Consider the following 27,050-nt stretch of genomic DNA (forward strand, 5'->3'; position numbering starts at 1 on the left):
GAAGGCTGTTTTCACTTTGAACAATAGAGCATAATTTTTTCTCTGTGAAGTTTTGCTCTTTGCACTGTCTGGTTTCTCCAGGATTTTAGCCAAGTAATTTGATAGTGGTGTGCAAAGAGAGCGTGTATTTTCTAACTGCTATTAGAAGTATAAGTTATAAAAAGAATATTGCTAGAGAATGATGAAAAAAAAAAAAAAAAGGAAAGGTAGTAAGAAATGTGATCTGTAAAATATTTGTATCTTTGCAGCAAAACATCCAATCTTTTTCTCCTCCAACACCCTCACTTCACAGTCTATTTTTGTTTATCTCCCTGAGGCCACAAATGAATCAAGCTGAAAAAAAAAAAAAAAACCCACCAAAAAAAACCAAATCATATCACAGTCTGGAAGTTGTCTAAGGGAAAATAACAACAGTAATGGAAACAAAACAAAAAAAGGAACAAACAGAATAAATGAACTTTGGGAAGCAAAGATGACAAAGATCAGCAATTTTCACAAGTTGTTTAATATAAAAGAAGGGCAAGAGTTTGAAAATAGGAGAATTCCTACATAAGAGAAAGAGGGTAAGGAATGGCAGACTGAATGAGACAAAAAAAATAATTAACAATGATTTTTCAACCGTCTTCTTGTAAAAAAATGTCCTCGATACTTCAAAAGCTTGTCTGCCTACCCTTAGAAATGCTTTGATAACTTGACTGCTCAATACTTAATAAGACTAATCTATGTATGCACATTCAAATGATACCTTTTAGCGTTGCACATTGTTGCTGTGCTAAATGTACTGTCATCTGCTGCAGCAATTTAAGCTAAGAAAAAGATGCAAAGTTGACAAATATAAGAGCAGAGGACTGATATTACAGCACACTTATCTTGCTAGCGTGTCTACTATAACCCATACCTTGCTGCATACGTTTCTATACCCTAATAGCCAACAATGGAAAAAAAGAAGAGGTAATTTTAGTTTTACTTCCTACTTTCTGCTCCCATATAAAATAAGTAGAAGTAGTTGTGCTTAGCTGGAAATAGTAACAATAAAATATGAACCTACAAATGAATATTTGTATTTAGCAACTATGGTCTCTATAAGGCCTATCATCTTATTCCAAAAACTAACTAAACTTTATGATTACTACCAAACTATTACAACATCCTAATGCCATCTTGAGCCCCTAAGATAGCTACATGTTGGCAGTAATATTAAAATGATATCAAATCCCTCTGCATGAGTCATCTGTGACTTTTGAATGTGTTAGAATGTTACCTACTCAGACTACACAAGTAATTTCTTCATTGTTAGTTGTATACGCAGTCATCAAAATATGAAATCTCAAATATTAATTCTGGGCTATGATAGTATTTAAAGAAAAAATATTTTTAAAACATGTATTGCTCTTCATTTTATTTATACTCAAATGTAAGCACAAGCAAGGTTCTGCTCAACAGAGTACAGTGAGCCAAGTACTATGCTAGAATGAGAACACCCATTTCAAAACAGGATTCCATCTGCTGTAGGGGAACTGCTGTCTCCCTGCTCACAAGGCATTACAGAACTCTTGGCTTACAATAAGAAGACTGACATTTTAAAACTTTTGAGAAAGTGAACCCCATTTTAAATCAACAAAAAACATAATTTTGTTGATGTATTTTTTCAACTTAGTTGGCATTTATTTGCAGCAGTCATACACATATATTTTGTTTTCATTCAAATCAGCACCATAAAATAGCATGTTCTATTAATGTATTTTTACTATATTCCTTCACATTAAAAAAGCTCCATCCTACTATTCTATATTTTAGAACATAAGGAAAACTCTAAATTAAAATTTATAATTAGAGGTATCTGTTATTATTTCCAGTACTACCTGGCAAAAGGAAAAAAAATGGTGGAAGTAAGTTTATTGTTATTGAATGTTATCAAAGGATTTGAAAATCAAGGAAAACTTTTCAAAGAAACTCCTAGGAAGCCTTGGTTATTTACTATACTCCATAAAATTCTGCCTACTGGCAAACAGAAACTCTTTCTTCCCCCCACCCCCCAAAACTCTTTTACCAGCTTTCAGAAAGAAAGAATATCTTGATGGAGAAATGTTTTATTTCCTTTTGGATACTCCACAGCAATGTATGTTCTAAGCACTCTCACCTGAATTCAGTGTTGATCCCACTTGAAAAAAAACCAAAAAACTAGACTAAATAACTCCCTAGGTCCCTTTCAGTCTGAGTTACTCTAAGCTTTGAAAGGGCAAGAGTGCTATAAACAGCAAGGTATTCCTGTACCCTATGTTTAAGGATCTGTTCAGAGTTGGACAGGAAGGAATTAGTAATCTTGAAATTTCCTTTAATTTATGCCATTTTAAGGTACAGCCAAGTAAAAACATTTCTCAATTGAGAGAATGAACATGATAAAATCGTTACAAAATTTTACAAAGATTTATGTGCAGAAATTAAAAGACAGTCACATTGGCATCCATGTTGTACAGCCATTCATTCTAAGTTCTGTAACCTTTTAATCTCCATATAATCAGCATAGGTTGGCTTTGTGAGTTTTTTCTTCTTACAGGATTCTGTTGCTTGAGAATAAGCAATAGTTTTTATTCTTTCCTCAGACAAAAGCAAAGTTACATTAAGCCAGTGTGCAATTAGGCAGTGATTACATTATAACAACTTGAACAAAACGTTGAACCAGTAACTGTGGCATTCCTGGCACACTGACCATCAACAAGGTGCTCTGGTTTGCAAAAAAAAAAAAAAAAAAAAAATTGGAAAAACTTACAGCCATAATAACTGGCTCTGCACAACATCATACCTTAATCTGAACTGCATAGCCTTTTACGTTGCAAAAAGAATGAAGTATTTGGTGAGCCTCTGCTATCTAAGTTGCAGATCCTATTACTTTTTCAATTATTCTGATTGGTTAAAATAAGAATTGTTGGCATGCTGCATGCAGTCACGCTAATGAAACAGTTGTGGTTATTTTAAAAACACTGAGTATTTTCTTCATTATATTAACACAAGTCTAGGGTCTGCCAAAGCCTTAAATGATGGATTTTATTTCATACCCATCTAACTTCAGAGATTCTCTTTCAGTACTCCTTAGGGACGATACAACATTCACAATGACACGGAACATTTAACTTCTTATATCCAATCAAAGATACCCATTGTGGAAGCTACAGCAACTGTTTGCACTGTCATTAAAGCGTGTAAAAATTATCATATTTGATGTAAAAACATTTCACTTGCTGGAAAAAGAAAGTTATTAATTTTGCCTACTTTCATATTCAGTCTTCATCCCCTCTCATTAGTACTGTCTTTCTGAGCTGGAAATGGTGAAAAAGCTAGTAACATGCAATTTGCAGCTGACTAAATAGCACAGCATATCGTTTAGAAATCAACAGTAAATTTTTGTTTGCAACTCACCTGTCAGCACACGGCATAAAGAGTAACAAGGGCAGAATTTTTCCAAACTGAACTGAATTTCAGCTATAACCTAACTGAAATGAATGACAATCTAATGACTTGCTGCCTAACTAAAACGATTCTAAAACATTTGTATTAAACTAACTGTATCTTGCACTGTATTATCTTTTAATTGTGTTTGATTATTATTTTTAAACTGGTCAATAGCTTAGTTTACTCTGGAATTTATCTATCAGTCTCATTTCTCTTCAAGGAAAACTTTGTTACTCTTGATTCAGGATATTTACTTTTCGATGTAAATGCAGAAACCCCAACAACTACAATATATACATTAAAAATAAAAGGTATTGAACCAACTCAGATCTGCATTTGAGTGCTTCATATTGAGGACAAACTTCCATTAAAGTCACTTGCCTTTGATGCTCTGAAACAAAAAGCAGAAGATGTTGTGTCTGACTTTTCTCTGTCCAACATTACCAGACCTTCATCATCATTTAAAGCCAAGTACATTCCTGTTGTTATATGTCGAAGACGGAAAGGCTGTCCCCATCTGATGTTACTTCCACTCCAACTAAACATACGAGACATCAAGGAATAATTCATGAAGTAAACAAAACTAATTTTTTTTTCTTTTTTTTTCTTTTTTTTTTTTTCCAGAAATTAGAAATGATATATATAGAAAGTCTTTTCAATATCTGCATCACATCAGATGCAAAACTGGTAATATGTCTGCAAATGGAAACTTGCAAGGAAGCAATCTCTGTAACTAACCTCTCCCTGTTTTATTAGAATATGACACCCACTATCTTTAAAAATCACAATATTTTCTGAAAAATATTAACGTGCATATTAACTATTATAAAACTGTTGACTGCATAAATTAATTAAACTTAGGTGAAGGACTCAGTGTTCAAAAGAAGTAGTATATTTTCCCTTAATAACTGTGCTACTTACAAGCATATTTCATTTGTAATCACAAATACACCAAGTGTAAAGCAAACAGGCATTGCAGAAGGCCACTGAAGTTGACATTAAGTACCCTTATGGTACACAGAAATTTCATTTCATTTGCAACAAGAGATAACTAACCACAGAGACTGTGTCTTTGAAAGACATCCATGAGAGATACTACTGTTTTGACTTCCACACATGCTTCTAAAATGATAAGTGAAAACTAAGCAGCAACATCTCAAGCATAAGTATCTCATAGGCAACATTATTTTTGACATGGGACAAAGATGAAAAAGGCTTGCAATATTGACATTGTATCATTGATAAATTACTTTTTATTTTGAGTATGAGCAGGCTAACTTTATTGTACAGCAGGACAAATATATTAATGATGCTCTGTGAATCTGTGAAATTGATGTGAGCATAACAAAAGTTACTAAGAAATCCAAAAAAACCTGTACCTTATTCGAAGGGGTTCTACTCTCCACAAAGATCTTGCTCGAACACCTGCTCCTCCAGTTTCATAAAGTACTTTCCTATAGAAAGATTCAGAAGATCATCCTCTTGCCTTTGTTTGTGCTACTTAGTTTTCTGAGGATTGAGTTCTATAAACCATCTAGGACTCCCAGCTAGCTTAATGGATGAAGGTGAACAGAAAAAAAGATTTTTGCTTGTAATTGAGAACACTATAGATTATACAAATGTCCCAGGCAAGTTAAGATTGAAAGCCATTTAGATTAATCCATTCTCTCTCAGAAGCTGATAAAATACTTTCTTTTCAAACTGGCTGAGAATTTTCTTTTGTAGCTTACTGATAAAACTATGTAATTCATAAATTCCTAGTAGATTAATCTAAATTACTAATGCTCTAACATATAAACACAATATTAAAAATAATTACACACAATTGCAAAATTAACAATAATCAGCATGAATACTACATCAGCCATACCACTGTTAGAACTGCTTCTAACTTTCTAACTAAAAAATGGTAGTAACAAAAACACTGAATTATAGTCTTTACACAGAATAAATATTACAGATAAAATATGTTTCTAATAGTACAGCAGATAAAGGTTTTTTTTTATTAGAAATTCTGTGTCCTGAGTTTTCAGATGAAAACTTTAATATTACGCATTTTATTTCCTATAGCCTTTATATATTAAAAAGATTACATAAATTCTGGCGCCTGGATTACAAAATTTGAATTATTTCCAAAGCTTAAAAAATATTTCTCATATATACTCCTGTGAGCAGTACTGTTTCACACTATCATGTATGGAAGCTAGACCTTCTGTGCTTATTTATCTTTAAAAACAAACAAACAAACAAACAACAACAAAAAAAAAAACATGCAGCAAGGGAATTCAAAATCTGCCTTCCTGCTCAGTCAAAGAATTCTGTCTACTCCATATACATACATGGAAACATCATAACCTGTTATGTGGTCTGTTCTAAAACACAGTAGCGTTCTGAAATAAAGAATTTTAACTGGCTCTTCAGATTGTCAAATAGTTTTATTTTTAACAGCTATCAGGATAAAAGATCTGTTTAGCATTATTCTCATGCAGCTCCTGGACCTGAAAGTCAACATGTGAAATGAAAGCTTTGTTTTATCTTAACTGACCAAGTACATAAGAAATTTTTCTTCTAATGAGAAGAATATTTGATGATCAGACTCTTGACTGACATCAGTAATAAGAATCTATATATTAAAACAAAATAAACTAACATGACATATCATTTACATAGAGTATCTTTATAAGAATATGGAATTGTAGGTCTACATCTACTCATTACACAGAAGTCACATTTAAGAATATGTATGCAATTCCAAAAATTTCAAAATGATTGTGTACAATAAACAAGAATATAAATTTCTCAGAGAAAGGATAACAGCATTTCCTATGCTTTTTGTATTCCATGTTTCATATACTCTAAAATTGAAATATAAAGTGACAAAAAAAACAAACTAGCAACCAAATCATCTTCATTTCAAACTAAATGAATATAGTAAATACATAATAACCATTTCAAGTTTCTCATTTTCATCCTAGATCCTCATTGTGTCCGTTTGCCTTACTAGTGTTACTCTAATGATGGAAGAGCCTAGTGACCTCTTCTCTAGACAAGCTCAGAATTAGTAATTTGCTTCCATTCTCCTTTTACCTCCTCTATTTATGCTTGGCTCAGCTCAATCATGTCTTCACCAAACTGACTTGGCTACCATAAAAATTCCTCTGTTCACCTCTTACCTTTAAACCCATACACTGGTTTAATTCCTCCAATCCTTTTCCAGCTTTTTCTGTGTGCAATACTATTATATCCTTAGCGACCTGGCCTTATGCTAGTAATGCTGCAAGTAAAAAATAATTTTTGCTTTTTCTTAAACACATCTACATTACGCTTTCTTCAGCTTCTCCTTCATTCCATCCATTCATCCATCCTATTCTGTGTTTCTGCAAAAACCTTCCTTTCTGACTTGCAGAAAGATTATTGCGTGCATTTTTCCTAATCTTGTAATAAAAGTCGGTAGTCCCCTATATGAACTATGAGAAGCATTCTTTACAGAAGCCTACAGAAAATTAAATCTTCCATAAAAAGAACAATTATCAGCATTGTATAACTTAGGAAGCTTGTTTAATAGTATTACTGGGATGCATAGAAATGATTAAGTAAGGAGATAGAATCACTATTTTTATAGAACTCTCACTCTTATTCCTTTGCACCTATCAATTTTGTTTTGGGGGAGAAAAAATTGACTCCTATAACTACAACCCAGTAAGAACTTGGCCTTATACCACTATGCACGTTACTAATCAGAGAGATAACTCAAAATCAACCACTTTAAAATGATCAGTTTACCATTGGTTTACATACATGCAGGTTTAGATACAATATAGTATTTCTGAACTTATTCTAACCTCATTAAGACTAGATGATGAAAATATTATCTGTATTTGACATCTGATCTCCACAACATACCAAAGTCCTAACATTTTCACTAAGGTTACGCTTTTATACTTGAGATGCCTACTTAACATTTCATGCTCAGTGCAAACTTACTATCATTTACATTATAGGAAGAGAACAGAAAGAAAAGGTCACTAACAAATATTCTCTAACACTCACTTTGGATCTGCAGACTTCTTCACTGAACAGAAGTATAAAAATTGAAAACTTAAAACTGAGAATTCCATTTAATTTGTTATCTGAGGTATCATATTCCCTAAAGCATACCTGATTTGCTACAACAGATGCAGAGGTCTTATTTGTTGAGTATGACCTTTAATGTTGCTTTTCTAAATATTGAAATAATTAACTTGCTGTGTTTTTGACTCAGCAAAATGCAAAGCTAAATTCTAGTCATAATAAACCATCATTATATATTATAGATGTAGATTTAAGTTCAATACAAAAGAGATTTAGGCTAGGCAATACAATTTAATTATCAATACATTAGTACAATTTGAGCAAGAAAGAACTTGCAAATGGTAAAATATATATCATATATGAAATATGCTGTAGAGACTGGGCTTACAGAGATTTTTTTTAGTGCCTTTATTTATTATTAAAATGTTCCCCATTAATGCTTGCTGACCTCAGCTTATAGTAGCACACTAGACAGGTTGAAATCTTGGTGTTGAATTTCAGAAATACAAGAACTTAAGAGTCATTTTCTGCTTAGTAGGTCTCTCAAATTATAACAGTGTCTCTGTCTAATTAAAAATTAATATCAAGACAATTGAACCTATATAACTTATATAATCTTAAATTTAACTGACAATTAATGATCCATACTTATATTTTTGAGAGAAAATGTATAAAAATACACCACCACTCACTTTTGCTGTGAATCATTCTGATCTGTAGAAGGAATTGTCAAACACTCATCACGACCATGGAAAAAACGTACTACATGCCCACCAAGAAGATACCCTGCAGAAGAATCACATTCACTCATTAGTTTATATTGGCCATCCCAAAGTGTCATTCTCAAAATAAAAAATAAAAACTCTATTAGTTTTAATAATACCTCTGTGAAAAAGTATGTTAATTCTTATTATCTTTTATAGTTACAGCAAAATATTTATTCTGAAATTAAAGATAAGAGGAAAGCAATCTCTTAACATTTAAAAATCAAATTCTGGGACAGAAAAGGAAATGGAAAAAAAACATAATTACTCTTTTGAAAATTGAATGCTTTATGTAGAAGCCAAATTTGTTAAAAGAACAAATATATAAAGTGGGAATGTAGAACAAAACTCGTATTAACAGTGTTGATCCAATATGAGTTCGTAAATTAAAAAAATGATAATGGGCAATTATGCTGTTGCCAGTTATTGCCAAGGTCAAAATGAAGAAAGAATGTTAAGAAAAATATCAGGGTAGCATATTCTGTTCTATCAAAATTATTTGACATAAATTATAAAGATTCTGTTATGAGACTTCTTTACTTCGTCATGTTCTACATCAGTATCCTCTTTTGTACTTTGAATGCTTCATATCTTTCCTTACAAGCTAGAAGAAATATTTTTTAAAAGTACTGATTTTCCTATGTTTTACACTGTGCATATTATTTTGATCTAGTTTCAGTGAAAATCCACTATTCTCTCTATTAAATAATATTAAAAGAATCAATCATGAATCATATGATTTCATTTTTCCTTTTCTTTACTTGTGTGTTATCTCATGGACACTTTCAGTTCTCTTTAACGCAGTTCTTCATGAAGTTCTGCAGGAGTCATCACATACAATTTCAGTTCTCATAAGCTTCTTGAGAATATGCAGACTTGGTTGACTTTATAATCTTGCAATAGAATGTGTTGAAGAGGATAGCACTGAGATAGGGAGCAATTTCAACTGAATGAATCCTTCATTACAGAACGTTTCGCACACAGAATAAGGTAACATTTCTCAAACATGATTGAGAAGTGCAGCAAAAGACCTAGTGAGAAATCAGACTATGTGGTATGGGATTTAAGGCTGATTAACACGATGTATTTAAAGAGTTCATTTTCAATGACTATCAGAGAGAGGCAATAAAGAAGTAAGGCTGTGAGATCCTGAAAGGTTCTTTAAATTTGCAGGTATCTTTAAAAAACATGATGAGGATATTGAAATAGGAACTACAAGAAACCTGTTTTCCATTTTGCATGTACCTCGTTTCTCTTCTGTTCTCTCATGGCACAGGGCTATTGAAATTCCTCAGCAAAATCTAAGTTTACTGACTTTTCTTACTTATCAGCCCTTACTCCCAAAAGTTAAACTGAAGGCCACGAACTCACCTGTTGCTTGCTTGGTCTTCATTTCTCATGTAACTGTTTATGCTTGGTAAATCCAGAATTAGATTACTCATTTAACTTTTCAGCAGATAACTCAGCTGAAGCATCTGTATTTCCCCATTTTCCCTTCCATTAATCTCCTATCATCCCATGCTCATTTCCTATAATAACCTGTTTTGTTTGATGTTTTGAGGTGTTTTCATTCATTTACTTTTCATGAAATATGATACAAAGCCATTCATACTGTACAAATTTCTAAACATATAAAACACCAAACCTTCTGTAATATTGCTTCCTGAGCATGTAGGATGTACATTCCAAAGTGTCTGCATAAAGGAGGCGTCCACCTGAATACTTCCATTTGACATGGAGAGATGCTGAAACAAGAAGATAACAAGAAACAGTGAAAATTGTGCTTAAAAATATTTTAATATGTACTTCCTCAACAAAACAGAAATACAAAACAATGTAGACATACATACACTCTTTAAAAATTGGTCAGAACATGCTTTTTAAATGATCTTTTCTAATCTAACCAGCACTCTACAGCTACAGCTTAGAAATACTCCAGTTAAGAGAAATAAAAACCTCCCTAGAGAATATTGAAGGCCAAAGGCATGAAAATAAGCATGATCTAGTGTGAAGAAAACTATTCACAGAGGAAAAAAATAATTTAAAAAAAAAAAAAATCATTAGAACCAGATATCATTTTGTAAATCAGAAAAAAAAAATAACAATCGTTTGCAAGAATCCCAACACTTTTCCAGCAGATTGCGCTTTTCCACCATCTGGTTCACTCGCTTGAAAAACAAACCTACCAGGTATCTTTCAGAGGACACACTGACCAGGATAAGATCATCACCTATTCGAACTTTTTCTCCTTCTGACCTCTGTTTAGAAGCAGGGTGTATTGTCCACCAGCATGCCTCACCTAAATAACAAAAAATACTTATCATTGGTATACAAAACAGATAACTCCCAAAAAAATTAAGGATATTTTTGGACAATATTGAAACAACCTAATGAAGAATTGTCTTATAAGACAATCATACAAAGCCAATTCATTGCTTTTTTTCTATCCACTCAAGCTTTTCAATTTTTCAAAACTGTTTTTTTGGCAGCTAATCTTTGCCATCACTGAAGGTGTTACTTCCTGTTGAATGTTTTGTTAAAGCCACTAATCATTTACAAAACAATGCTTAGAACTATTTTTCCTTCAGCAGCAGTAAGTTGGTGGCGCTGAAGCTACCTTGGTCTTAATGATCAAATTTTGGGTCTTCTTTTCCTTAATGTCCATATCTGTATTCACAATATTCTGTACTGCTAAGCTACAATAACATTACAGAACTGAAAGAAATACTCCTTAATTTTACAATATTGCTGGTAGCATAAGGAAAAGTGCAAAAACCTTTTTAATCAACTTTCAAACATCACATAAAACATTCTTAAAGTATGAAAACTATGAAAATGATTATAAAGACAATAAAGAAAAGTTACATCCCTAGAAGTCTAAAGTACTGAATCCTCCAAATTGAATCCTTTGAAGTATTCAGTGGCTTTTGAATCAATATTCACCAGGTCAAAAATGCTGTCTACAGATGAAACTGATTCAAAAGAACATTTTCATGGGTCAAAAGAGGGGCAAGAGGAAGTAATATTTTGATGTTTAGTTTATGAGCTGTACAAGCATGTTGTAGTTTTCAAAACTCTTAGCGCAGAAAATCAGCTAATCACTCCTTTTACAGGCTACTTTTTACATATTACATCATGTGCGAGGATCTCTTGGTATACGTATAGTAAAATAAATACCAATACAGATATCTGCCAACTACATATATTAAAAACTTCAAATGCACGAGCAGATACACACATGATAATTTTGTAAACAAAAACAATAAAACTATGAACTACTGAGTGAGAGAACACATACATTCCTCTTACCAATATGCTTAAAGAAAATGGTCTCTCTATGAGGCAACAATCAAACACGCAAGTCTGAAACCATCTTCTTTATAGCTACTACTGAAAGACAAACCTCACTTATTCAAACTCAGGCCATGCAGATAATACAGAATTGAGCTGCTCTGAAAGTAATGCCTCCTATTTTATTATTTTGGCCCACAAATTTGGAGGCAGATGTTTGTGGTAAGGCAGTAGAGGTTGAACCTTTCTACCAATATTCTCTTACATTTTGTTGCAGTGTGACAGATGGTAGCAGAGGGGCAGCCTGACAAAACAGTGTCTGATGGAAGCGCATATGAAGCAAAAATGTAAAATTTTATTTTCCCATGCATAAAATATGACACCCACTGACACTTGGTGAACATTTATAGAGACCAAATACAGGATGTGAGCATCCGTCACAGAGACGGTGGGTGGTGCTTTTTAGCAGTGGTGACAGCAATGCAAAAGACAAGCCACGTTCCAGATAGTCATGCAGATTTTTATGAGTGCAACATCACACCGCTCCTGTTCATCATTGTGAGAATACACAGCTAATAGTGATAACTACATTGAAAAATAATGTTTTGTAGCTGAGAACTTGCTCTAACACACTTGGTCATTTTGAGCTCTTTCTGTTCATTGAAGTTTACATGGAGAGCATTATTTTTGGAGTGACCTATGTAGACAATGTCATTTGGGAAGGAAGTTTCAAAGATCATGGCTCACAAATATTTTAAACATTTACACTACAGCGTCTCTCCATTGTCAATTAATCTAATTGATCTAATTAGTCTAATTAATTTTGATTTTAACTTATTTTCAAAACAGTGAAAAAATAAACAGAAAACACTGGTTGTTATAACAGAACTGGCATATTGTCATTCGAAGTGTCACATTAACAAGGAATGTACGTAGGTACTTTGATTTCTCCTTCACAGTATGTGTCTTTCAGTGTGTACTACGAGTCATTTAATTATTTCTGGTGGAGGACTCATCACTTAGTAACACTTAACACTATGTATACGGAACCTAAGCCTGTTTGTGATACCTTGCAAATTGCTTTTCAGTTAATTAACCTTTCCCTTAAGCAATGCGGCATCTTATTGTTTATATATGATACCATGGAATCTCAATTGTTTCCATAACATTTATATCAGCAGAAGTCTGACAGTATACCTTGAAAGCAACTGATTAAATTTTGAAACTTTCTTATCATTTCTTGCTTGTGATATATCTTTTCCACAATGAGATAATATTTGGATCCATTTTATGATTTTTCTTCAATTGTTTTACCAACGTGCTCATTGCATTTTTTCCTGCTTTCTGCATTACAAGCTGCCAGCTTCTTTTGTCATGTAGTTAGGACGTATATTATAAATCAACTGATACACAATGTTTTCATACAATTATTCTACTGATAGGGACCAACAATACAAGTAGAAAATTAATGCATCAAATCTAGTTAACAGAATTTTTTACTTCAGTCATTACCACTAGTTTTATTGTAGTTGTGGCAAATTAGTTTAATTACAAAAATGCTCTACACTCTTATGCAAAATCAGTTCATTTCCTGAAAGCCATCAATATTGATATTCATCATTTACTTTCAATCAGTGTATTTCTAGTGAACAGATACACATGGCAATCACAAGCTTATAGGAACACACGTTTAATCACAGTGCATCTTCTAAAAGCAGAGATGTCTGAAAACTTTTTCTTCAAAAATAACTTGTCATACCTGCTGCATTTTCTTGTAGTCCCACATCAAATGCAAGTTTATCAGTCTGGGATCTTGATGACGTTAAGCATGTTAAATACTGAAAAATAGTGGAGTTAATGAAAATCAAAATCAACAGTATCTGTTATCACACATGCAGAATAATTGATAATATATTCACATTACCCTACCTTACTATCAGACGTGTTTTTTTCTTTCTTTTTAATTAAAGAATAGTGTTATTTATAAATATGCTTTCCCCAGTTTCTTTAAATTATCAAAATATTTTTCAATTCAGCACATATTTATCTTCTACAATATAACTCCTTTCCAAAGTTTCAAAAGGTTCATGACAGGAGTAGACAAACATCTTAGTATAGTCTCATTGTAATAGATTTCCTGCATGACAGCATACCGTGTAATACTACTTTCAAATTCTGGTAAATCAAGGTAATTACGATTTGTATGGTTTATAAAAAACAGTTACAGAAATTTAAGACGAATATAGTAGACTAATATACAGTATTCTAATACAGCAAAAAGTAGAGAAGATGCTTTCTTCATCTCTCATTTCTCCAACCTCTATTAATTATACACTAATAAGTCAGAGATCACGAGCAGTTAAAATTTTCCACTTGTACAACACAGTAAAACAAAATTTATAAAAGATAGCACATCTGTGGACACAGTCCTTGGGAACAACTTATTTGTGCATTATGAAGGAAAACTCAACATATATTATGACACATTCACTTGTGTCAGCAGAAGCTTGCTAATGGAATAATCACTGTAATGGATTCCTGAAAAATAGAATTTATGGTTAAACTCAGTGCTAGCTTTCTGATTGAAATGGATTTGAACAATCTAAATTTAAAACAAAGACCACTCCCACCGTGTTGAGACATCACAAGCTATTCAATTTTTTATTTTTATTTTTTAAATCTAGTATGGAAGACATATTATGGAAGACATACAAAAAACAGTAATTCAGAATTTTTGTAATTATTTTGATTTAAAATACATTTATTTATGAGTTTCACACTACCAATTTCCTTGCAAGTGCATTTTTGCTTACCATTTCACTGAATGAATGTCGAAGTAGTATAGCATGGCCATACAGCAAAGTTCTGTGACCACCTTGAGCTGCCTACAGAACATGGCAGAGAAGGTTAGAACACCAGCATGGACTACAAACAGATTTATGTGAGGATGTGAAGAGCAATTTTAATTTAAGTTAAAAAAAACAAACATATTCAAGCAAATTATGAAATGCCTATGCTGCAGAAAAATCATAAATAAATTAGCTACAGCAACAGCCAAATATATGCCAAGAGAACAAATGTTCTTGGCCACAGCTTGTTATTGTAATGCAATTTTTAACATAATTAAATAAAATTACAGCATTTTCAAAAAAATATTTGAAGTGGAATATAATAATACTTACCTTTTTTACAAACTTCTCAGAGGCATTAAAAAACATAAAAAAAAATAAATACATATACACACATACACAAATTTTGAACAAATTGAAAAATGCAACTACTGCAAATGTTTTAAGCACTTATGAAGGGTAGCTACTATCTAGAGCTATTGTCACATTTAGCATTTATTAGATTCATTAAATCAACTGCATCCATAATTTCAATGAAGCACAAATTGTTATTTTCAAATATGGGAATATATTACAAAATCAGAGTAGGCAAAACTGGATTTTCTTTGTGATCCCTTTAGTCAGAGAATTTAACATGTTCTGACTCTTTCGGACCAGAAAAAAAAAAAAAGTCCAAGGGAAAAACTGTTGGAGTGGGTCTAGAGGAGGTCCACTAAGAAGATCAGAGAGTTTGAGCACCTCTTCTACAAAGACAGGCTGATAACCTTCTCCTTTCAAGGAGTTACTTACATAGTCAATTTCCTTAAATTATAAAATTCCCCTTTTTCTTACATATTATTCTGATTATTTTCTATGATGCCAATAAAAAAATGAAGAAATACTAGAACTCTGTTTATGGAATTCCAGAAGGAAATCAAAAGAAGTCTCTCATCATGATGTAAATTCAGCATTAATTCCTATTTGAACAAATATATTCAGCACTGCAGATTATTTGCATAGTAGTTGGTCAACATTTAGTCCCAAAAACTAAGTAAACGCATAGAATTTGTTCATGCTCTATTCTCAAGATAATAAAATTTGAATTCAATATTATGTTTAGAGAGCAGAGAATAAGTAGGGATAATAGAGAAGGATGCATAATATTCTTCACAGCCAGTAAAACCAACCAAATTAAGTCTTCCACACAGGCTTTTAAACTATTCTGGAAAATCCATTAAAGCCCAGCATAATAGAAGATAGCAACATCCAGATTTGGCATAATCTCATCAGGCTACAGAAATTTGAGAGATATAGTAAACATCAATGTACTGAGATTGCCTGCAACAATTTCACGAGAAATTTTAAGAGACATTTGTATGACTACTGTTTAATTCCAACTGAAAGTGGAATGCAGAATTTACTTCACACAAGTTTTGTGCCAGTCATGGTGCTGAAAAACACTCATTGCAGAATCTGTCATAAGAAATAAACACTGTAAAATCTTATTAAATATTAATTCATTAATAATGTTTTACCTCCTGTTAGGAAGTGGTATTTCTAATTTTTTCCCTACAGTTCAACTGAACAGGAGAAGAAAACAATAAAAGTGAATTTACATATTATTTTAAAATCCTAAAACATTATACATGAATACAAATGGACTATTGACAAACTAAAGTGCAAAGCACAAGTCATTTTATTACTTTGTCTCATTGATAGGGGAACATCTGACAAGTTGCTCAAATGACCATGCAGATCATTCAAAATACTGACAAATCTACATCTGAGGTTTCTATTAGGCCTAATATTTACCTGTAATATTGTCCCATTTTGTCAAACAAATACAAGTTGTATATAAATTTTTATGTTTCATGGCTTTAATGATAATAAATCATGTGTAATAAAGTGCACTTATTTTTATGGAATTCTTTTTTAGTTCATTAGGATTCCTAGGATATCTTAGACTTGAAGTGTTACAATCAAAGCTTTTGTAATAAAAATGCAGATACAATTACATTTCAATTTCTTGCAATCTCACATTACATTATAAGCATTCCAGTAAGTAGGCTTTAATAATACAATAATAAAAACATTAATAATAAAAACATTACAATAATAAAAAAATTAATAAACCCAAAGGACAAAATTATTAAATGATTATTTCTGTTCAACAGTTCTTGTCTCTTACCACGGGTTAAATCATTTAAAATTACAATAAAGCAGTGTAGGTACACACCTACCAAAAAAAAAGTAATACCTGTGTACTTAAATCTAAACTTATCACATAGATTTAAATTTTTTCCTTTCTTCTGTTGATAGAACTTAATTCCCAGATGGTAATTTTATGAGAAGATAGGTCAAATAAAGCCAAATACCTCAAAAACTTTCTTTGCTTAGTGAAACGAGATCATGGAGATTTACATCACCATGACAAAATTGTTTTGCTTTCCTCATTAATAAATAGCATTCTAATACAATAATGCTTTTTATGACAATAATTTATGACTTGAACAAACCCCAACTCATATACTCTCATCGGATTCATAAAAGCCAGACAGTCTGAGGATGGATGATAATAAATAATCTCTGAAGATGATGTTACTGTTATCTGTAAATATTTCAATAGACTATCTGCACCCATTCCTCAATGCCATATTAAAAAGTAACATTATTATGGCAGTGGAGGACTAACTTCCCCAAGAAAAAAGGAAAACTGAATTATCTGCTATCAAACAAATTCCCTCAACTAGAAAATTCTGGAACAAGGGAAGAAATTAAAAAAAAAACCCAATACTCAGAAACTCAACATTCTTTGATGTCAACTTACTTACCCCTTCATTGGCATTATCCCCTGTGTTGGTCAGCATCTCTTGAAGGGCTCTTACAGACAGAGACTGTTCAAGGACAAAGTTACAGATGCAAAGGTCTGGAGGAACATACTGTAAAAAAAAAAAAAAAAAAAAAAAAAAATTTAAACAATATAAGAACAAAAGAGCGGAGTATATTAAATGTGATGAAAAGTGTATTTGAAACCATGTATTTTGATTTTAATATCTGTTTTTCTGCTGGGTTTTTGTTTGTTTTTGAGATGCATGCAACCTCCTTTTAACAAAATAACATAAATCCACTCTTCAGAATTTGTCACTACAGTAACTTCACATATGCTAGAATTGTATTTATAAAATAATAGAATGGCTTGTGTTGGAAGATACCTCAAAGATTATCTAGTTGCAATACTGCATAAAAATTATACTATGAAAATTATATTTGTTCTTTAATATCGTTTAAAAAAACAAACAAACAACAACAACAAAAGAAAATGTGATGATATTATCTGATGAATAAAGCTTAAACTCTGAACATATTTATAGATGCCCCTAAACGTCAAAGACTCAGAATCCTATGATTTAATAATATAACCTATTTTAGGGACCTTATTCTCAATTACTGAATCAACAATAACTGCTGATTTTGAAATATCAAACTTTAATTCAAAAACGAATAGCATCATTTTTCATCTGTTAACATTAATATGCCCAATAAAAGATGTTTATGTGAAAAAAATAAATAAATAAATCTCAGTGGGAATCTTACAATTGTATATAAATACCTGACCAGACATTATAAAGCCAAACTTCTCTGTGGCATCAGTGAAAAGACAAGAAGAAACTGACACATGCTGAAATTCAAGAAATTCCATCCAAGTGTGAGAAAATAATGTTTTTACCATGAGGATGGTCAAACACTGGAACAGGTTGCTCAGAGAAGCAGTAGAATCTTTTTCCTTGGAAGTGTTTAAACCTTACTGGACAGTGTTTTGAGCAATATGGTCTGGATGAACCTATGCTGAAGAAGAGGTTGGACTCTATGATCTCTATAGGTATTCTCCAACCTCGAAAATTCTGTATTTTGTGACTTAACGATACAGATCATGGCTTCAAATGCATTTTAAAGTTGAAATATGATTCATGAATTTTTAAATCACTGTGACAGGAGAGAACAAAATTCTTGATAAAGATGTTTTTTGAAGTGGTGCAAAGGGAAAGAAGATATACCTAAACACAATACAGAAAGCAAATAAACAACAAACTACAGTTGGTTCTGTACAAAATTATTCCTATTTCTCTGTTATGACTGTCTGTTTAGAGATCTCTCTGGTTAGCTCTTTCAAAACGATTACATTATAAGCTCTGTGAACCTCTTAATTTTAAACAAACTTCAGAAGCTCCTATGATAGTATCTGCTGCTAAGGTATGAATGTAAAGTAGTTCCATAGAATTGTACAGTAACATGTTTCTCCTTTTCTTAGACCAGAATGAGGAAATGCACTATCTTCCACATTGTGTGGAAGAAAAGGATCTGGAGGTCTTGGTCAAAGCTCAGCTAAATGTAAGCCAAGAGTGTGCCCACATAGCCCAGAAGGCCAATGGCATCCTTGCTTGTATCAGAAATGGTGCTGCCAGCAAAAGCAGGGAAGTGATAGTCCCTCTGCATTCAGCACTGATGATGCTGCACCTCAAATACTGTGTTCAGTTTTGGGTCCACTGTTATACAGACATCATGACCCTGGAGTGTGTCCAGAGAAGAGCAATGAAGCTGTGGGGAGTTTGAAGCACAACTCTTATGAGGAAGAGCTGAGGGAGCTGGGGGATTGTTTAGCCAAGAGAAGATGAGGCTCAGGGGAGACTTTATTGCTCTCTACAGAGGTGACAAGGTGAGGTTTGGCCTCTTCTCCTGTATAATGTAAATTTCTCCTGTAAAACATACAATCTCATCCTCAAGTTCAGCCAGGAAAGATTCAGTTTGGATGTTAGGAAACATTTCTTCTCTGGAAAACTGATCAGGTGCTGGAATGGGTTGCCCAGAGAGGTGCTAAAGAAATGTTTAGATGTACTATGTGGCATGGATCAGTGGGAAAATATTGGTGGTAGGTGGATTGTTGAACTGGATGAAGTGTTTTCTAACCTTGATGATTATATCAGAAATACATACCACATCACAGTTGAGCTGTCAGTCACTAAACAATTCCCAATTGCTCAAGAATTTTAAGACAACAGTTGAAACACATGTGAAAACTTAAGACTTTATCTTCATCATGTGAAAGATAATTGATCATTTGTAAAATATATATACTTCAAATGATCACAAAGAATCAAAGTTCTTTGCAAAGAAATGCAAGTTTATCAGCAATAACTTTTTGCCTATGAGTTGAGCAAAGACTTCTTATATTGCATAAGAAACACTTTGGATTTAACCTAGTCATAATATTTGGACTAAAAATAGGACAACAGGGCAGCATTTCAGTAGCAAAGATGCAGAGACTCCACTAAAAAACAGAAGGAGAAATAAATGTTTGGGAAGAAAAGAAGTAAACATACAGAACAAAGAAAAGTAACAGGATACAGAGAGTACACAGAACAGAGGTAGTAGGTCCTGAAACTACCTTTGTTCTTAATGCTTTGCTTTAGTACAAGTCTCAAGTTTCATCTCATCCTTGCTCAAGCTCCTCCTTCTACTCTATTTTTTCTGTTCTTCCTTAATCCTTTTTTGTTTCCCCTTTGACAGTTGCTATCCTCACAACTTTTCAGTTACTTAATAATTATCCCAACTTTCTGCTTAATCAACATGATTAGAATTAACAGTTAACATCAGTAATTAACAGATGACAGTGCTTCTGAAAGTAGTCCAGTATATATACTATATATTTACATATATATATAGAGAGAGAGAACAAGATAATTGAAACTATGGCCACAAAGAAAAGAAGCTTTTAATTAACTTAAATCTTATTAAGAGACTGAGGATATACTCTTGAAAATACAAAGCATTTCAGGTACAGAATTAAGTTAAAGACTAGTGGCTATGACTGTTAATAAATAAGTATGCCTCAAAATACTTTTAGAAACTCTAAAAAACCTCATGTTGCAGTCACAGAAAGAAAGGAATACAAAGAGTACATCTAACATCACATTAAAGAAGCTGCAGTTAAATATACTAATGGATAAGTGGGTTAACAGTCGTTGATCAATTACATCAGCTGAGAGAATCTACTTCTTACTTTAGCTTCTGATGTTGGTTCCAAAAAGCACAGGCGATTTCCAAGCCCCTCAGCTGCCAAGCAAAACTTCCTTTGTTCTTTATGAATACTGGAAACACACTGCAGTACTACTTCGTCATCCTGTCACAACACAAGAGAGAAGAAAGGAAAAAAGTAAATATTTGGAAGTTACATACAGTAAAGCTACATGCATGCCAAAGGACTGGAAGACAGAATCCCTTTGAAATTTAATGCATTATATTTATATAACTGCTAAATTGTATTAAACTGCATATAAACTGTAACATAAACTGCTAAATAGATTGTATTGATGTGTATATACAGTTGCACACATTTGTATTCAAGAAAGTGTCAAAGTATTGTGGAGCTCATATCTCCAGGATTTTGAGAAATGTTCTGTTCCCTTAACAGGGCCAGCTGCAGTGCCACAAAAAAAAAAAAAAAAAAAAAAAAAATCATTTCTTTAGTTACCACAGCATGTCCTCTGATGCACAAACTGAACTTCAGAAGTCTCAGAAATTCTCAACTTACCAATTTAGAAGTAAAAAAAACATTCATAAGCACCATAAGTTGGAAAAAAAAGCATAGTAAATAATATACCATTACTTCTCTCTCTAAATGAACTTTTCAAAGTTGAATCAGAAGTATAAATATTTTTGGAGAAAAAACAGAACATAATATAAGATTAAAATAAAAACATTTAAATCATTTTTAACCAGCTGGTTCCTGTATTAACCTTGGAGGATACATATTTCACAAATCTGAAAAGAATAAAATACTAAAATGTGAACTTACAAATACCAAGGATTAGAATAAAATTGAGATTTGCACTTTCCAATGGCAACACTAACTGACTTACGAATAGCTGTAACTGTACTTGTCCTCATTTACTATGCTTAAGTATTCTTCATTCCACACACTGTGTATACATAGTACCTACTGAAATTTCAGATTTTTTCAAGCCCTTAACAAGCCTTGTTGCCCCTCTCTATACCTGCTCCAGCATCTCAATGACCTTTCAGTACAGAGATGCCCAAAACTGAACACAGTACTCAAGGTGGGGTCTCACCAGTGCTGAGTACAGGGGCAGGATTACCTCCCTAGTCCTGCTCACCACACCATTCCTGATACAGACCAGGATGCCATTGGCCTACTTGGACACCTGGGCACACTGCTGGCTCATATTCAGCTGACTGTCCATCAGTACACTGTACGGGAACTGCTGAGTCACAGCCTGAACCTCTGATTGATCACCTGAGGCGAGCCATGAGTCAGCCAGAGGAGCACAGCTGAAGGCAATTCACCTGTGCTGCCAGAAGGGGTGGAGCCGGGCTGCACCCCTCCTAGACCTATTTAAGAGCTGGCTACCAGTGGGGAAGGATCTTGTCTGGAGATCCCCTCTTCTGGTGTTTTTTGTGGGTGAGCCTAGCATATGGGTAAGCCCTCCATTTATTCTCTCTTGTTATCTTAGTCTACTTTGCCTAACTCTCTTGTTCTTTCTTTTTTGTGATTATAACATCTTAATATCCATTGATTATACAGTACACTAAAGTCCCTTTCCATCAGGCAGCTTTCCAGCCCTTCTTCCCCACAAATGTATGGTTGCTTGGGGTTGTTGTGATCAGAATGCTGGGCTTGGCACTATTTAAACTCATACAGTTTACCTTGGCCCATAGATCCAGTCTATCCAGGTCCCTCCGTAATGCAGATCAACACTCCCTCCCAACTTGGTATCGTCTGCAGACTTACTGAGGGTGCACTTCAACAGCAATGCGTTAAGAAGCATGCAATCCACATAATCAGTATTAAAAAAAAAAAAGCTTTATTTTTTTAATTGAGCCACAGCTCAGTGATTCATTACCAGATAGTATTTAATCTCAGGTTTCAGGCCACCTTTCTCCTCAGATTTTATAATAATGGTAAATTTAGATTTAGAGTGTTGTCATGTGGTAATTAGCCAAAACATATAAAATTGATTTTAATTAAATCAATGACTTCACTTGCGGCAAAATGAGTCAGTGATCAAGAATTGATGCACTGCAGGCATGACTTTGCTTCTGCTTATTTCAATTGTTTTTTAACTCTAGATTTGAGAATAAAGGTACTTTTATGGCTGCTGAAATTGCTTCTTTATTTATGTAGCATATATATCCAATATTTAAGAATTATAATCACTCATAATATGTTTAAGTTGGTATAGAAGCTGCATTCAACAAACTTCTGTGTCACATTAAGTAGCACAAAACCATCAACATCTTAAACACATGCTTTCACATCTACATTTTTGTATAAAACATTCAAATTTTGCTAGAAAAACATTTCATTTGTTACCTACTAATTCAACAACAGATTTACTGTTCTCTACCATACTCAGTACTAAAATGAACTCATAACATTGACATGACACTAAAAACAACTGCAGAAACACAATCAGCTTTGTTGTTAAAACCTGTGAATTCCAGTAAGTAGCTGCTTAGCAAAAGAAGTATGCATATTTTTCTTATATTTTACTCACAGCTGCATATAAATCTTCAAGCACATGAACCACTAACTCAAAGACAAAGCTACTGTGGAACTGCTCAAAAGTATGCTCTCTACAACCATGGAAAATTTTTATTTGATAATATTATATATGTATATCTCCATATATAACATATATTCTTCCATAAGGAATTGTATATTACTATTTAAAAGGTTTTGTTTTTTTTTTTTAAAAAAAAAAAAAGCAAACAAGCCTCAAAGAAATCCTACACCAAGTTGATGCCCTTCACAGCCCTGACTACCATAACACTGTTACACTTGCTGACTAGAGATCACTATTGCAAAAACTGCTCACAATCAAAATGCAGAGCCATCTTCCCTCTTGATAGAAAACAACCTACTCGTATTCACCTTACTGTATCACAAACCATATGGCAGATGCAAGCAAACATGCTGATTAACATTTGAGCACTAGCTAGAGAATACATTCTCTATGGGACTGCATTCATTCCCTGTTTCCAGGAATGATCTTGGAGAGCACGTATAATTCACCAGAAACTGCCTTCTAAAACTGCTCACCAAATAAGGAATTACAGTCAGAGCTGAAAATGCTCCAACTGGGGTTGAAAAATTCATCAGTGCCCAACACTTCCTTTCAGAAGTTCAATGGTCTCACTGCAAAGTTGTCTCCAAGCACTTGCATTTTCTGCAGAATTTAGTCCAAAATGCAAAAGATAGAGTGCATAGCTATTGTAAAAATAGGTTCTCTGTCATTTCTAAAAATCCAACATAGAAAACACAGTCTTTGGCCCTTTTAAAAAATAATCTCAGTCTTCTATTTGAGAGACAAAAGACTCTTGCTATTTTCAAGCTGGAGCTTGAACAAGAGTGCTGCCCCTAGGATATGAATCTGGATTTTCTTCTCCCAGAAAAAAATAAAACATGCACACACACACAAAAAGAAAAAAAAAAAAAAAGAAAGAAACAAAATAAACAACTCACCTCCAACTCTCCTGAACTTGACTAAATTAGAAGAATCTTAAGCAGGAGGAGTGAGGCATGGCTGAAATTACAATAGAGGAATGCACAAATGCTTGCTGGAATGTAACACTTGGTAGAGGTTAGCAACTTAATTTTGCTAAAATCTAGACTGCATTGCACCTGTTAGGGGCAAGAACTTCAAGGAATGGAATCTGGTGGCAAGATTATGCTGCTTATGATTTTTATGCAATTACCTAGGATTCATAGAATGGCCTGGGTGGAAAAGGACCACAGTGATCACCTAGTTTCAGCCACCCTGCCACGTGCAGGGCCATCAACCACCAGACCAGGCTGCACAGAGCCACATCCAGCCTGGCCTTGAATGCCTTCAGGAATGGGGCACCCACAACCTCCTTGGGCAACCTGTTCCAGTGTGTCACCACCCTTTGCATGAAAAACTTCCTCCTAAATTCAAGGTGGATGAATACCATCATTTTCAGGACAGGAAATTTTTCAGCCCCAAGTATGGCTTATGAACATTAAGTGGCTAGTCCTTCCATCAGAACTCTGCCTGTTCAGTTTCCCCTGCTTCTATATAGAATTCAAGTTGACAACCTTCTCAACTCAGCTATAGAAAAACTGAATTCCTGTTCGTTTTGAGGGGAGTTTCTACTAGCTCCATTCAATAGCAGAAAGCTCCTGCACCACAATAGTTGATGAAAATTATCTTCATGTCACACACAGCCTGTCTTTCGCAGGCAGAAAAGTCTTAGCCTAGACAGTTGTTCCTCATCTAATCACCCATCTGACCTTTCCTTGAATCTTTTCCCATTCTAATATTTTGGGTTTTTTACAAGACATGGTAACCAGAATTTCATGTGCAACTATTTGGACTAACTAATAAAAAGAGCAGCTAAGAAAAACAGGACTGTTTACCCAAGCCGGCTTTGGGGGCTGTTATCAGCATATATGGTATAAGGACAACAGTCACACTTAAAAGAAAAATAATCAGTAAATATGAATGTGAGCACAGTCAAACAGTAGAGCAGGTTGCACAGACTGGTTATAGAGTATGCTTAAAATGTAAATGGACAATGACTAACATGCTTTAGTGTCCTGTTCAACCTCAGTGATTCTGTGGTTTAATGAAATAAAAGAAAAATAATTAGGGGTATGATAAAAAGTTTATAAACATATAAATAGCTATGCCAACGTCATAGAGAATACTATGTTTCTCATGTGCAAGATAGAATTACTAGTATAAAAGACTGTAGCAAGATACAGGCTGGTTATTAGAAAAGCATGAGGATATCAGTGCTAAAACTGACCCTGGGTAGGGAATGGAGTTTGTTCAAAAAACAAGTTATATCAACATCTGTGAATGTACTGTCACCTGGGTATGGTCTGACTTTTCTTTGATAAGGGAATATATAGGTCTCTTAAAGCTCAGCTTTTCTAACATCCCATAATCTTTATGTAATCTTGCTTGTCTACTGTATGCTCAAACATGCTTTAGAATATTTGTTAGAGTCCACAGCTGAGGTCAGTATCTGGGTTGACACTGGCTTAGAAAAGCTTTTTGCTCAGCAGTTTCCACATTCAGTAGGTATAAGGGAGATTAAAAGATATTTCACTTCTGAACAGTTTTCGTACGACTTCAAGAAGTTGGGGGAAAAAAAAAGTGTGTCCAACTCAGTTTTCATGTATAGTATATACACATACGCACAAAGAGAGACCAAAGCATTTGACATGAAATGTAGCAAAGAAGAAACATAAGAAATATTTTTCACTTAAAAGTCTTCAAGGTTAAGTCTTTAATAGTTCCATAATTTCCCTTCTAGTGGAAAACAATTAAGGGCTTAAAGCTTTAATAAGGTCAGATTTTGACAGACAACATCTAAGAAGTAGTTACGATTCTTAAATTAATCTCATATCTACTGATGTACATTCATAATTGCCTGTTCTTGTAAAGCTTTGTCTGAATGTTTGCATGCTACTGACTTACGAAGAATGCCATAAACTGAAATGTACTTCTGCTGAGCACCTGGATTGTTCTTAAATGGTTTAGAGAACTGGTAAGACTTCATCCTGTTTAACTGGTTAAACAGGCTCACACTGCAGCATTATAAAATGCATTATAGTGGAAAATTTTCCACATGCCACAGTCTAATTTTATAATCTTTCATGGTTATTACTTTCTAATGGTCCTTATCAGAGTTCAATTTGCAGTTTCAAAATTAATGATACGATATTGGGGTTTTTTCACCTTTGCTGCTAGTGTTAGCTTTAGCCAAATAACATCTAAATGGATATATCTGTATTTCCAATGGCATGCTTCTCCATTTTTTTATTTTAAAGGTTACACATTGGAAAAAAAAGGAAGAACTTTGCTTCCTCAAAAGTGGAAGAAGCGTACTTCAAAATAGAATTCTCAAACACTTTCCACACTGTCATTCTCTTTTTTATCTCACAAGCATATTAGTAAAACAGATGTTTTCTGTTCCCAGAACTTTCAGTTTTGTTCACAAGTTACAGCAGTTACATTTTGCCAAACTGCTAGGACACTTTTTGATAATATTCACTTATAGAATTGAAAATCTATTTCCCAGTAACTGATCATTTACTTACTATGTAAACTAATATTAGAAATAAAATGTACTTAAACTCAAGCAAAGTTTATGAAACAAATAAGTCCATGTGATATTTTTCATTCTTGCCATGTTTATACAGCTTTGCTGCAATATAATTAACATTTCTTTGGGATCTCCAAGAAACGCATGCCACACAAATATTTCGGTCCCAAAATAGAGAAATTATGGCTAAGCTGTTGAATTAGGAGGAGGTCACGTAAATATATATAGGCTTTTCTTTGCTTTTAACATCTCTATACAACCTGTCTGGCAAACGCTATGTGGTAAGTCACACAGTGTTTGCCTGTCACATAATAAAGGGGTACTTAGGCACGACTGTCGCGTTGTAAGTCATCACAAAACAGAAAGCAAATTATGAAAATCAGCCACCAGGACAAAACTTAAACCAGTGGTAGTAGTGAGCAGCTGGATTCTCAGCACACTTCCAGTACTTGTAACCAGTTGTTTTCAACTTCTTTTTTATAAACTTAAAAGC

The 27,050-nt window shown here is 33.5% G+C and overlaps 1 protein-coding gene across 8 annotated transcripts in view; it reads right to left on the reverse strand.

Moving 5' to 3' along the window:
- Positions 1-27,050, reverse strand: part of RYR3 (ryanodine receptor 3) — a 195,176-nt gene that overhangs the window by 132,817 nt on the left and 35,309 nt on the right. For all 8 annotated transcript variants that reach the window (XM_052695427.1, XM_052695433.1, XM_052695432.1 and 5 more), the window contains exons 2-10: positions 20,463-20,582; positions 17,236-17,343; positions 14,390-14,461; positions 13,336-13,414; positions 10,472-10,584; positions 9,931-10,030; positions 8,214-8,307; positions 4,830-4,904; positions 3,832-3,988 (exon numbers count right to left, since the gene is read on the reverse strand). In XM_052695427.1, coding sequence (XP_052551387.1) covers positions 3,832-3,988; positions 4,830-4,904; positions 8,214-8,307; positions 9,931-10,030; positions 10,472-10,584; positions 13,336-13,414; positions 14,390-14,461; positions 17,236-17,343; positions 20,463-20,582 — 918 coding nt within the window. The remainder of the gene's footprint in view (positions 1-3,831; positions 3,989-4,829; positions 4,905-8,213; positions 8,308-9,930; positions 10,031-10,471; positions 10,585-13,335; positions 13,415-14,389; positions 14,462-17,235; positions 17,344-20,462; positions 20,583-27,050) is intronic.

Source organism: Tympanuchus pallidicinctus, unplaced genomic scaffold, assembly GCF_026119805.1.
Source record: "Tympanuchus pallidicinctus isolate F22 unplaced genomic scaffold, pur_lepc_1.0 scaffold3, whole genome shotgun sequence".
Lineage (NCBI taxonomy): Eukaryota > Metazoa > Chordata > Aves > Galliformes > Phasianidae > Tympanuchus > Tympanuchus pallidicinctus.